Source organism: Ammospiza caudacuta, chromosome 19, assembly GCF_027887145.1.
Source record: "Ammospiza caudacuta isolate bAmmCau1 chromosome 19, bAmmCau1.pri, whole genome shotgun sequence".
NCBI classification, from domain to species: Eukaryota; Metazoa; Chordata; class Aves; order Passeriformes; family Passerellidae; genus Ammospiza; species Ammospiza caudacuta.
This window is the reverse complement of record NC_080611.1, coordinates 2073124-2087169: the sequence shown is the minus strand read 5'-3', so window position 1 is coordinate 2087169 and position 14046 is coordinate 2073124. Positions and strand designations below refer to the sequence as shown.

The following is a 14046-nucleotide window of genomic DNA, read 5'->3' as shown; positions in this document are numbered from 1 at the left end:
GCTGAGCCAGTTCAGTTATTGACACAAGAGTTAAAAAGCAATAATGCCCTGTGCTTTTGAGGGTTTAAACATGATTCATTTAAATATGATTAAGAGACATTTTTTTATTGCATCAAAAGCTGTGAGAAGTGGAGTTTATTCCCTCTTCAACTACTTTTAATATTTTTCAAGACAGGTAAGTTCTCAGCTGCTCCCTTTTTCAGGGCCACCATTATTTAAAAGGAAGCATCTAAATAATCTGATTTTCAAAAACACCTCAATCAAGTAACCTGGAGGAAATGACATTGTCTTAGTGAAGTCAAAGGAGTCATTTCCTCATGATGTTCCCTGGATTTCAGTCCAAAAGGAACATTTCTCTCACAAGTGACATGAGGGCAGGGCAGGGCAGGGCAGGGCAGGAGAGGAGAGAGGAGGAGAATCATTTTATTCCACTCAGGAGCCAAATTCCTCTGTCCTGTAGAGAAGCTGAGGGAGCTTTCCCATCCCCACTTCCCCACCTCCAGTCACTGATAACCATACCTGGATATGGCCCTGCATCTTCTTCTTCTCATTCTGCAATATTTGGTTTCTTTCCTCCTCCTCCTCAACCCTGGACTCCAAATCATGGAGAATTTCTTCCAGCTCTTGCTTTTTGGCAGCCAAGCGAGCCCTCATCTCCTCAGCCTCTGCAAAGAGCTCTGTCTCAGCCTGGAGCTGCTCTGCAAGGATGTTCTTCTCCTCCAGCACCTGCAAATACAAAAGGCAGTGAAGCTTTAAAAATGATACTTCAGAGACTCTGGTGAGAGATTACACCTGTGACAGCCATAGAGGAACTTCAAGACCACACTGTGCTCCAGTTCCTGCCTCCCATGTCCACATCCCACACCAAGGGCTTCCAGAAGAGGCTTTTGCTACTTTTATAGAGAGACATCTCTGAGTGCCTCCTAACAATCTGCTGAGATGCTGAGATTAATTTAAATTTGAGGAAACAATGGCCAAACATCTACCAAATTGCTAACATGATTTCTTGCAGCACCCAGAATTTCCCTTGTAGTTATCAATCTTAGTACGTATCTTGTTCATAGAATTCCTCTCACAAGGAAAACAAAAAGATAAAAGTTACAAAAAGACATAAAGCTACAATATAATAAATAATTATAATTTAGCAGCAGTTCAGAGGACACCAGCTCTGGCTCCAGCAGCATTTCCTGCAGGGTGGCCGGGCAGTGCCATGGGCTGATCTTGGCACTTCTGGCCAGTCCCAGTCCCCATCCTTGTCACTGGAATGAAGGCACTGCCTGCCAGCCCTGGAGTGCCCCCACCCACTGAGGGTCCATCCATCAGCTCCTTGTCTCTCCAGGTGACACTGGAACTGCTCTTCCTTTATTCACCAAGTTTTTGCCAGCACAGAAAGCCACCACAGATCTGCACAGCTGCCCCAAGTGTTTGCCCACAGCCTGCCCAGCCCAGGCACAGAATGACACTGCCACTGAATTTCTCCTGTAAACCAAGGAAGGCCACAAAATCAGGTTTTGTTTTGGTAACATGTTCCTGCATCCCTATTCCACATTTCAGTGCTGTATCTTCCCATTCCACGCTCCAGCAGAGTGGGAATCAGCTCACCTGACCCTCCTCGGCTCCCTCACATGGGACACAGCACAATAATCCATGTCCTGCATATCAAAAGCTGATCTTGGACACAAACCTGTTGATGCTTCCTTTCCATTTCCTCCAGCTCTGCCTCCACTTTTGTCTGTTTTTCTTTCACCTTCATCAGCTCCTCATCCTTGGCTTGAAGCTCTTCTTCCTGACGAGTGACCTGCAGAAGAGGCTTCACCTGCACAGGTGGGAAATGAAGATGTGAGAGCCTGCCCTCAGCTATTTATAGGTGAATGAAAGAGAAAAGACAGAACAGGAGGAACCTTGGTGAAGACTCTCCACCACTGCCAGTGCCTCAGCTTCAAATATGCAGCACAATTCCTCTGCAGGATTTTCAGGGCACTCAGCTGCTGCTGCTTCTTTGCAAAGGCCCTGAAGACAGCAAGAAGTTAAATAAATAGATGTGTTAAATACAGCTGACCATCATTTAATTTTTAGGTTACACAACCCTACAACACTTATAGACCATAAATAGCCTTATAAGTTTCAGTAACTACAGTGAATTTATGAGTTCTTGTTCCTACAGAGTCAGAGCAAGAGCTGCATTCATCATTTCCAATAAAAAGTCTGTTTGCTCTTACTCTCAACAGGTTTTTTTCTTAAAAAGACAAAATCAGGATGGATTAGCTACTTTAATTTTTAAAAAGCAGCTTTCCAAAGAACTTCCAGGAACCTCCAGTGGGACAGGAGGAGAGACAAAGGAATTTGCAGCCACTGTTTAGGGCTGTGTGTGCCACAAAGGCAAGAGCAGGGAAAGGAGATATTCTTAAGGAATGAAGGTGCAAATTTTCCCCAGGCAAAAATCCTCTTAACACCCAGGATACAATTACAGTTCCTCAGGCAGCACACTCAGAAAATCTCTCCTAAAATTCAAGTTTTAAAGCACAGCTCGCCATCAGAGGGCCTTGGGAGAGCCAAGGGAAGATCCAGTCCCAGAGCACACTCACTTCCTGGCCAGGTATCCCCTGCACACCGCCTGGAAGAAGATGATGATGTCTGTGATCTTCAGGTCCCTCTCTTCCTCCAGGTGTGCCAGGACTCCAGCTCGGAAGAAGATCTTGCTCTGTCCAATTCTGTACAAGTTGGGATCCAGCTCCAAGGCCCTGATCTGAACACACAGGCAAGGGCATTGTTGTTACACCAAGAAAAGGACAATTTAGGGAAATTTTCCAATGTTTAGACAATATTTAGCTATGGACACTTACCATACGCTCACAGGCCTGCTTACCATCCATGAAACCTTTGGGAATTGCATTGGGAGTGAGGATCTCATACCTGGAAGGCAAATGATAAAACACTTTTACATTCAGCAATAAACAATATGATTTTTAGTATAAACTTATAAATGCAAAAACACCTTTACACTCAGCAATGGGCAATGTGATTTATAGTATAAACTTAGTGATTTGTAGCATGAACTACAGTGACCAAGTGCACAGTTAGGGAATTCCTCCAGGAACCTTTTCCAGCAGCCAACTTTGGATTGTTCCCCTTGCCTACTGCCTTCAGAATAAACTGCAGTAGTTAAACATATGAAATTCAAGGCCTCACAGTCAGGTTTTGATTTTCTTTGAGCTGTGCTGGGGGAGAAGGGAGGAATGTGGGGTCTTCAATTATTTAAAAAGGAACTTTAGCTCCTAGGAACTGAAAAGGGTGTTGCTGCTGCTATTACCTCTGCCTGAATTCCTGGAACACAATCCTGTTTGGGAATCCCTGCCGACAAATCCTTATTCCTTCCAAAACCCCATTGCAGCGGAGCTGATCCAGAACCAGGTGTGGGTCCAGTTTTCCAGCCTAAACAAAATAAAACACGGATTCTTTTAATTGGTATTAAATCAATTATTAAATTAATTATAAAAATAATTTGTATTATTGAATTAGAAATTAAATAAATTAAATTATAGATTAAATAAATTAAAAATTAAAAATTAAATTATATTATTAAATTAATTATTACAGTGGCAAACTGTACTTTCAGTTTTCCGGCCTGGACAAAACAAACCACAGATTCTTTTAATAGGTATTAAATTAATTATTAAATTAATTAATAAATTAATTTATATTACTAAATTATAAATTAAATTATAGATTAAATAAGTTAAAAATTAAAAATTAAATTATATTATTAAATTAATTATTACAGTGGCAAAGTGTACTTTCAGTTTTCCGGCCTGGACAAAACAAACCACAGATTCTTTTAATTGGTATTAAATTAATTATTAAATTAATTAATAAATTAATTTATATTACTAAATTATAAATTAAATTATAGATTAAATAAATTAAAAATCAAATTATATTATTAAATTAATTATTACAGTGGCAAAGTGTACTTTCAGTTTTCTGGCCTGGACAAAACAAACCACAGATTCTTTTAATTGGTATCAAATTAATTATTAAATTAATTAATAAATTAATTTATATTACTAAATTATAAATTAAATTATAGATTAAATAAATTATAAATTAAAAATTAAATTATATTATTAAATTAATTACTACAGTGGCAAAGTGTACTTTCAGTTTTCCAGCCTGGACAAAATAAAACACAGATTCATTTAATTGGTATTAAATTAATTATTAAAATAGTTATAAAATGAATTTATATTATTAAATGAAAAATAAATTAAATTATAAATTAAATTAATTAAATTATAAATTAAATAAATTATAAATTAAATTATATTGTTAAATTAATTATAAAATAAATTTATATTATTAAATTATAAATTAAATAAATTATAAATTAAATTAAATTCTATTATTAAATCAATTATTACAGTGGCAAAGTGTACTTTCAGTTTTCCGGCCTGGACAAAACAAACCACAGATTCTTTAAATTGGTATTAAATTAATTATTAAATTAATTAATAAATTAATTTATATTACTAAATTATAAATTAAATTATAGATTAAATTATAAATTAAAAATTAAATTATATTATTAAATGAATTACTACAGTGGCAAAGTGTACTTTCAGTTTTCCAGCCTGGACAAAATAAAACACAGATTCATTTAATTGGTATTAAATTAATTATTAAAATAGTTATAAAATGAATTTATATTATTAAATGATAAATAAATTAAATGATAAATTAAATTAATTAAATTACAAATTAAATAAATTATAAATTAAATTATATTTTTAAATCAATTATAAAATAAATTTATATTATTAAATTATAAATTAAATAAATTATAGATTAAATTAAATTCTATTATTAAATCAATTATTACAGCGGCAAAGTGTACTTTCAGTTGTTCAGGCCAGAAGCCATCTGGGTGAGTCAGGGCATGTGCAGGGAACTCTCAGTAGCCAGTGCCCAGTGTGACAGCCCTGAGTGGAGAGGGAAGGCCTGGGCAGGCCGCAGGGCTCAGGGTAGGTGAGACCAAGGAGAAGCAGGCACCAGGAGTGGCCTGCAACCCCTACCCTCTTCTCGTGGTTGGGGATGATGCAGCGCACGAAGTTGGGGTTGGTGTTGCGCAGCGTGGCCATCAGCTTGGTCAGGGACTCCTTGTAGAGCTGGCCCACGGTGCGGAACATGCCCTTCTTGGTCTTGTAGGCTGAGCCAAAGGCCGTCTCCGTGATGCCCGTCACCTGGTCCAGCCCCACGATGCGATCCACTGCAGGGGACAAGAGGCGAGGGCTGAGCGGCCGCCCCGAGGGGCTGCCAGGGTGGCCCTGGTGGCCCTGGTGGCACGGGAGCAGCAGCAGAAGCCGGGGGCAGCGCTGGCGGGCGAGGCGGCGCAGCAGGACCGCGACACAAGCTCGGGGACCAACAGCCACAGACTCATCCAGCACACGAGTGCAGCTTCAGGATGTACAGGCTGAGATATCCAGCTCTTTACCTGCAGTTCTACATGACCAGGAAAGCTGTTTTGTGTTTAGATAAATTGTTTTTGTACATAGATAAATGCCAGTTCACAGGCAGCTCTCTGTCTGAGTCCTTACAGTGCACAGTGTTCATGGGTTGAACATTTGCAATTACACATCTGTGCGTGAAAAGTCACTTATGACAATAGAACAGGTTAAATAGAATAGCTTAAACCTGACTTCACTTCATAGAAATAGTTTTAATAGAAATTTCCAGAAGAGTTGGAAATAGTGTTATTTCAATGACAAGAGGGAAAAAAATGTCTGCCAGATTTGTGCTCAGCTCCTATTTGGGAGAGTTCTTCCCACTTTTAAATACACCTGGAAAAATCTCCCTGCCCAAAAGACAAGTTTCCAACCAGGAAAACTCCACACCAAAGCACTTCCAAGCTGCCTTTAATAAAGCATCAGAATAGAGACTTGTCTTTGATTTTTTGGAACATTTTGGGTAAGAATCTCAAGGGTTTGTTTTTCAGAAGCACAATTAGAAATGTGAGTGCCATTATTAAAACCTTGAAGGTGATTCCATGTGCAAGTCAAGAATTGTTACACAGTTCAGTAAAAGATACACAAGCGGTTTAACACCTCAGTAATTACAGCTGGTGCTTCTCAGGACTGAGCAGATCCCAACATTTGGGAGTTCTCCACGAAATCCAAGCTGGGCAGCCAGAAACAAGAATCTATTTGTAGGCTACATCTTCACTTTTGTCACATTATTTTCAAATTCATTTAAACCAAAGCAGAGGGAATTATGGTTTTCTACTAGAATTATCTGACAAGTAAGGGACAATTTCTATTTAATTTTCTATTTAAGGGACAATATTCTATTTAATTTCTTCCTAATATTCAACTAGTCAAAGGTCTATTAAAAAAAAAGGAAAATTAAAAGCAGAGAAATACAGGGCAGCAAATCTGAGTCTTGTGTGTAGAGCAGAGCCTGGATCCTCCACAGGGTTTTGAACACAAGAATTAAACTTATTAAATTTGGAGAAGTAAGCAGGTGGTAAGGTGTTTATAAGGTCAAATCCCAAATATTTGTTTCGAAGCAGAATTTAGTCCCAAATCAGACATGAGACAGAGACTACAGGAGTCAGTTTTCTAGAGAATTAAATGATTGCCAATATTAGAAACCTGCAGCCACAAGGCCCCGCTAAGGACTGCAACCACTCAGCTTTATTTCACCTTGTACTTCCTACAATTTGGCACACAGATCTGATCCTGCAGTTTTGTGCTCCTCCCCTCTGTGCTCCAGCTCTAGGAGGGTGATTTATGTTCCAAACAGGATGATTGGAGTTAAACGTGAGCTCTGCCTATAGGTTAAAGCATGAACTGCATGGCTGGGCCACCACCCCTGGCTGGAGCTCCTGGGTCAAAGCTCTGCAGGAATTCCTTTGGGAATATCCCTGGTTTCCTCAAGGATAGGATCTATCAGGAGTGGTGAGAGATAAACCCAAAATCTGAGGGCACAACCTTCACATCCTTGTGCTTCTAAACTTGGGGAGAGGAATCCAAGAAGGATGAGGAAGTTGAATTAAATATCTTAAGTGTCTTCAAAGATATTCCAATGCACTTCTTGATTTCTCAATACCCCAAAAAACATCTGCAGCTTATATAAATATTAAAATTAATAGGCTTTTAAATAAAAGAACAATTCCAACAAGGCTGGAAGAAGTTTATTTCACTTTCTACCCCCACTAAAACTGCAGCACTCATCCTGATACTTCAAAACATTCTTGAGTTCTCCTCCAAAAAGGACACAGCCACGTCCTAAAGATCCCAGAGTTTTGTCAATGTTGGACTGCAGAAAGAAGCTTGATAGTGTTCCAAAGCTTTTGCATTCTCTCAAATGCTTGCAGCTACCAGAATTGTCACTTTTAGAGGCAATTCTACATCTCCTCATGGAACCAGGAAGCAACAAACCTTTTCATCGGCAATGCAAAACTGGAGATGCTTTGTGTGTGTGCAGCAGCAGCTGGACAGGAATGCACTGGGGGCCCCAGGGGGGCTGGGGGGGGTTTACCTAAATTCAGCATGAAATGAGAAGTTCATGCAAGCCTACGAGCAAAAATGGTTCTCCTGGAGGTACAACAGCCCTGCCTTTAGTAGGCCTAGTGTTTTATATCCATTCACCTGGTGGCTCATGAAGACCAGAAATATTGTCATAGAAACAGGCTCTCTGAATATTCTGAATCTCTAAGGCAGAGAAACAGCAGAAACACAAAGACAGAAGAGCAGATACACAAGACACTTGAGTTAGTAAAAACAACAGGTTCACCAATTGCAAACACACTTCACTGTGCCACAACATATCCCATGCACATCTCAATGGTCTGTGGGAAGAGGATGTGAGGATTTGGAGCAAAACACAATTGCTCTGTGGGAAAGGGGCAGATCCCCAACCAAAAAGTTCTTTACAGATTCATTAAAGCTGCTCTCTGTGGCTGCCCAAAGAGGGAAACTCAGCATTAACCTCCAGCACCACCTAAATCACAAGCTGCATTTCCTCCTCAAGTAACAAACTGCAGGGTTTATATCCTGTGACATGTAAATATACGCTGTGATGTTAAAAAGCAGAATAGAAAAGTCCCTGCTAAGTATTTATGTGGCTATTTCTGCTTTTTGGAGTCATTTGGTGCAAGTACTGATAAATATTTGCAGGTGATGGGCAGGTAACCTGGCTGAGCAGCAGTGTGCAGCTAAAACAGGATTTGATTTTAATCTCAACACTGCTACAGCTGCTATTGCAATGAATTTTAGGAGATGTGGATTTCCAGAGCACCACCCACCACTGCACAGGAAATAACTGAGCTGGTGCTCACAGACACAGTGTTTACAGTGCTTTACCAACAGCAAGAACCACCCCAGCTGTTCACACTCAGGACTCCACTGCAGCAAGTCCCAACCAAGAGTTCTGGACAAGATTCCACATGAAGTCGGACACAGAAAAACAAGAAATAAGTGAGTATCAGTTCCAGTAATGAACATGAGAAGCAGCTACTCAGAAATGGTACATGTGCAAGGGACCAGAGGTGCAACTCAGCTTCCTTGGTGGACTTTGGGCACTAAGTAAGAGAGAAAATGCTGTAGGGATTTACAATGGAGAAGTGGAGGGTGAGGAAGGAACAGGCATTAAAAAACCACCCCAAACAACTCATCCAGCAAGGTGAAATCACCAACAATCTGTGCTCAGAGCTCTCTTACCATCCTTCCAGAGCTCAGCCACAAATTTATCCGAGGACTGGTGCAGGAGTGTGGCCACGTTGTCGTTCAGGGGGTCCATGTTCTTCATCAGCCACTCATCTGCCTTGTAGTCCACCTGCAGGGCAGCCAAGGGCTCAGGCTCAGAGAATAACCAGCTCCAGGTTTCCATTTCTCAGCATCAAACATCAGAGGTGCTTTCCTCTCACTGCCCAAGCTCAGAACCACCAAGGCTGGCTCCAAGCTCAGATCCAGCCCTGCCTGGTGCTCACATTTGCTGGCTGAGCCTTCTTAGTACCACAAAGTACCACAAGTTTACTTTTGGAAGAGTAAATGGGGTTTTCTTCAAAATTCAGCAATCTGACTGCTTTCTTACTGACAGCTGGGTATTTATTTGCTGCCCACTTTATTGCCAAAGTAAGTTTCATTGTGAAGATGTAAAACCAGCTCTAGGACAGACACCAATTACTTTATCTAAATTACTGGAGAGTAAACTAAGGATGTGCTGCAGCATGATTTTTTAGAATTTCTCTACAGTATTTACATTTAAACACTTGGTTCTATACAGAAAACAAATTTTTATCTTTAAAGGGCCAAACCTGTGATTTCCAAATAAACCCCAGCTCAGCAGCTAAAAAATCACTGACACCAACCTGGGTTTCATCCCAACCCAGAGAGCCCTAAAATTCCCTAATTCCCTACAGAGATTCTCTGAAATCTCTGTAGACCAGCATGGTTCTGCTCCAACCAAGGCAGAAGCTGTCTATTTTTGCATCCAGGCTTTAGCAGGAAAGGAGAGAACTTGCCCCAAACCAACCTTTCCAAATAGAATTTAATGGTGAGCCCTTACCTTCCCTGCATAGTGAATAATGCAGAAGTCTGCTTTGTCCTTTAGCTGTCTTGGCTTTTGGAACTTGGAATGAGTTCCTTGCTCTTGGACCAATTTCTCCACAAATGTCTTGTCAGTAGCTTTAGGGAACCAGCATTCTTCATCCAGCAATGCCAACACACCAGGAGGATTTGCCTGAAAAGCAGGTAAGGAATGTGTTTATGTTTTATAGATGTATATACATATATATTAATTTTTTTAAGTTTAATATTTCCAGTGCACCACTGAACATCACAATAAGGGTAGTCCAAAATACTCCAAGGCTTATTTCAGTTAAAACAAGCTGTGGGGGAGTCCAGGTCAAGAAGGATGCTATGGCTGACTCAAACAAACTCATTCCAATATCCATGGGCACACCACTGAGCTGGTCATTGCTGACCAGAGCCTTGCTTTGCAAAGGTTTATACTTAAAAGGTTCTGAGGGAATGCAAAGTTCACCCATTTGGTGAGAGATGTTTCCATGTACCTGCCATCACACTTACAGAACAACTGGGAGGGTACAGAGGTTTGCTTTGAAGTTAATAAATAACTTGAGGTGTTTTAGGATATTCACCTAAACATGTGCACACTGAGGGCAGCCACATTTGTCCTCCTTTGGAGGAGGTTTTACCTTCCAAGGAGGCAGAACTTTCTCAGTTCCACACACAAAGTGCAGACCTTTGATAAGTGAAACCAAATTTCCCTTTTCCCCCAGGGAAACAGGAATGCAGCTTTTCTGCTGGTCAGGATGCACAACACTGGGAGCTCCCCTGCACCCCAGGATACACAGAAACAGGCAGGAGAGTACCTGCACTGGCCCAGGTTTCATTTAAAAGGTTCTGAGATGGACAGAACAAACTTTCAGGAGTCTCTGTTCTCCCCATCTGCTCCTCAGCTTCCATGGATTCAGCAGCCAGAGGAGGATGTTAAAAACCACAGTGACTAAAACCACTTTTGAGATCCTGTTTTCCTATTTACAAGGCAATTTTCTGAGGGGAAACTCTACTCTGCACAAAGTTTCAGGAATTTTGCTATTGATTTCCAATGAAGGAAGTCTACCACAAGTCTTGGGAAAACTTTCTACACCACAAAAAGCTCCTACACCACAATGGCACAGTTTAATGACACTGACAGGATTAATGACTTCATTAGTACTAGGGGAAAAGGTATAAAAATAGCAGCTTCATATCTTGAGCTCAGTGTTTTACACTGACATGAGGGCAAAATCCCCTCTGGATAAATCCTTTTATTAACAATACACAGTATTTTAGATTTGAGCTTTAGCATTCCAGTTAATTCCCTTTTAATGACAGCTCTACAAAGAAATGTCTTATTTGCAGGCAGCAAAAGACACAGTCAGCACTCCAAGCTCTCCTCCTCAGAGCATTATTCATGTGCAAACTTACAGGTCTTTCAATTAAGTCAATGCAAGGCTGCAGGTCCAGGCCAAAATCAATGAAGTTCCACTCGATGCCCTCTCGCTGATATTCCTCTTGCTCCAGGATAAACATGGTGTGGTTGAACAACTGCTGCAGCTTCTCGTTGGTGTAGTTAATGCAGAGCTGCTCAAAGGAGTTCAGCTACAAAACAACATCAGTGTTCAAGAATGAGTTAGTGACAAGGTACCACAGATCTGGGAGGCAAAAATTTGACTTTATAAGGAAATTCTCCAAAACTTTGTGAAGTTTGAATGTAACACAAAGAAAACGGGAATGCAATTCTACCAATCTCCCTGACATCAATTATAGTAGGAATTATTAAATTATGGTAGGAACAACTACCACACATAAAGAAGGATTAAAGATTAAATTATTATTTTCTGGCACTGTAACTTTGGGCTGTCAAAGCCTTTACACCCCAAACCAACCCCTTGTGTAACCTCAGACCACGCTGCTTTCGGTGCCTCTGCAGCTGCCCTCACCCCACAGAAACAGGAAAACGAAAACCTGAGCAGCGACATCTCCCTGTACCTCGAAGATCTCGAAGCCAGCAATGTCCAGGATGCCAATGAAGGAGGCTCCCTGGCGCTTGGTCCTGTCCAGGGCTTTGTTGATGCGGTGCACGAGCCAGCGGAACAGGCGCTCGTAGGTGGCCTTTGCCAAGGCTTCCACTGCAAAGTCCGCCTGCAAACCCAAACAGGAACATTTATTTACCCTGGAAAAGCCATCAAAAGGACACAGACATGGATGTTATCACAACTCAGTAAAGGAAGAAGCTGGATTGAGTTAACACAAGTGAGGAATGAAAACAAGCAGTAGGAATGGTTTGGAGTTTGATCAATGTTAAGAAAAATTTCTTCCTAAACTGCTCCATAAAAACAAAAGGTCTCCAAGTATTTGATAATGTCACAACATGAAAGGACGAAACCAGGAGAAAGTCAAGGAAATGGAAAGGTTTCTTCTACTCTACAGATGATTTTTACCATATAAGAACATTTCACAAAGACAGTGAAGCTTTAAGAGAGCAGCAAACACTCAAAGCCAATTGTCTTTGTTAGGAGCTAATGAGGATGAGGCAGCTTCCCTCGGTCTTTAAAGCACCTTTTAAAGCTCACCTGTTTTTTGGTCTGAGCTCTCTGGACCTTTTAGAGCTCACCTGTTCTTTGGTCTGGGCTTTGTGGCCCTTTCAGAGCTCACCTGTTCTTTGGTCTGGGCTTTCTGCACGTAGTCCCGGCCCACCTTGATGCGGGGGGTGAGGATGGCACGGGTGAACTCCATGACGTTCATTCCCAGCAGGTGGCAGAGCTTCTGTGCGACTGTGAGGGACACACGGACACAGGGACACACAAACAGAGGGACACAGGGACACAGGAGCACGGGGACAGAGGGGCACAGGGGGACAGAGGGACACAGGGACAGAGGGACATGGGGATATGGGGACACAGAGCCAGATGGACACGGGGACAGAGGGACACAGGGAGAGAGGGACAGAGGGACAAAGGGAGCACTGAGACCCTGCCCTGACACCTGGAGCAGCTCCTCACCAGGAGGTGGCATCTCAGGAGCCAGCACAGGTGCCCAGGTCGGTGCCCAGGTCAGTGCCAGCCTCGGGGGCTGTGTCCCCAAGGCTGGCAGAGCTGTCCACAGGAACACAGCTGAATGTGCCTGGGGAGCAGGGAAAGGCTGGAATTCATCAGGGGTCAGCTCATTAACAGCTCATTTAGATCCCTTTTCTGATGCCCAGGAAAAAAGGACATGATTGGGACATCACACATCAAATCCACCATCCTAAAGGTGCCTTAAAACCTGGCTCAGGGCAGGCAGCTGTGCCAGCCCAAAGCAGGGCTGTGCCACCTTGTCAGGGAGCTGAGCGCTCCCCAGGCCAGCCTGGCACACTGGGAGGTGTCCCTGTCATGGCAGGCAGTTGGAATGGGATAATCTTTAACCCAAACCAGCCTGGGATTCCAATATTTCACACAGAACAACACCACAGGCAGCAGGGCACTTCAACAGCAGGAGCCTCCTGATGTAATTTCATTATTTAAATGTGCATTACCCACCCCAGCCCTCCAGGCTCCTGCTGCATCAGTCCCTCCCCTGAACACGAGGCCCAGGAGCTTGGGTGTTTGTGACTCCACACTTCTAAAAATGACAGCGACACTGAAGGTATTTTTAGGTCCAGGGAAGTGTTGCCCTTTAGCCGGTAGCTCTCCACACCACCCAGTAAGAACTTGGCCCCTTATCTTTAATATCTGATAGCTTCTTTTACTGTCAAAATGAAAATAAAAAGTTGTTTTTTCAAACCAGCATTGGAAAACAGATGTTCATACTATTATAAGTGAGGTTTTGCTGCATTATTTTTTCTTTAGTATTAAGAAAACTATTATTGCTCTTTAATGTTGAGATTCTCTGTCTGGCCATATGCTCACTAGAAGGGTTCATGACCTGACACACAAGCAGTGAGATCAGGGGAGTGTCACAAACTGAGCACTCCTTCACTTGAGCCACAAACAGGAGCATTTCTGGGCTCTGAGCACACAAATCTGCACCAGCACATCAGATAAAACTCACAACCTCAGGGGCCAAGCAGGAAGTGCTCTCAGGATCTTTAAAACAAACAAATAAAACAAGAACTTGAAAATATTAAGTAGCCAGGGGATTCTGTAAAGGATATTGCAGTGCAAGGAAGGAGGGTCCCAGGGCACCCCAAATACCACACTCAGCTCCCTGCATAACCCAGGGGCTTGGAATTTATTGTTCCAGCCTTTCCAGTCAGTCATAACTGTGCTTCAAGCAAGAATGATCCCAATAGACCACAGCAGGTGAGATCCCAGTCAGTTATCCCAATAAACCACAGCAGGAGCAGGTGAGATCCCAGCCAATGATCCCAATAAACCACAGCAGGAATGATCCCAGCCAATAATCCCAATAAACCACAGCAGGTGAGATCCCAATAAACCACAGCAGGTGAGATCCCAGCCAATAATCCCAATAAACCACAGCAGGTGAGATCCCAGCCAATAATCCC

At 42.0% G+C, this 14046-nt stretch overlaps 1 protein-coding gene across 1 annotated transcript in view; it reads right to left on the bottom strand.

Annotated features, from left to right (window-relative positions):
• The window catches only part of MYH10 (myosin heavy chain 10), an 83251-nt gene that overhangs the window by 17779 nt on the left and 51426 nt on the right, over window positions 1–14046 (bottom strand). The window contains exons 10-21 of the mRNA XM_058817368.1: window positions 12216–12334; window positions 11550–11702; window positions 10986–11159; window positions 9562–9735; window positions 8715–8829; window positions 5070–5263; window positions 3311–3432; window positions 2844–2913; window positions 2586–2746; window positions 1902–2010; window positions 1685–1816; window positions 520–726 (exon numbers count right to left, since the gene is read on the bottom strand). Coding sequence (XP_058673351.1) covers window positions 520–726; window positions 1685–1816; window positions 1902–2010; window positions 2586–2746; window positions 2844–2913; window positions 3311–3432; window positions 5070–5263; window positions 8715–8829; window positions 9562–9735; window positions 10986–11159; window positions 11550–11702; window positions 12216–12334 — 1730 coding nt within the window. The remainder of the gene's footprint in view (window positions 1–519; window positions 727–1684; window positions 1817–1901; window positions 2011–2585; window positions 2747–2843; window positions 2914–3310; window positions 3433–5069; window positions 5264–8714; window positions 8830–9561; window positions 9736–10985; window positions 11160–11549; window positions 11703–12215; window positions 12335–14046) is intronic.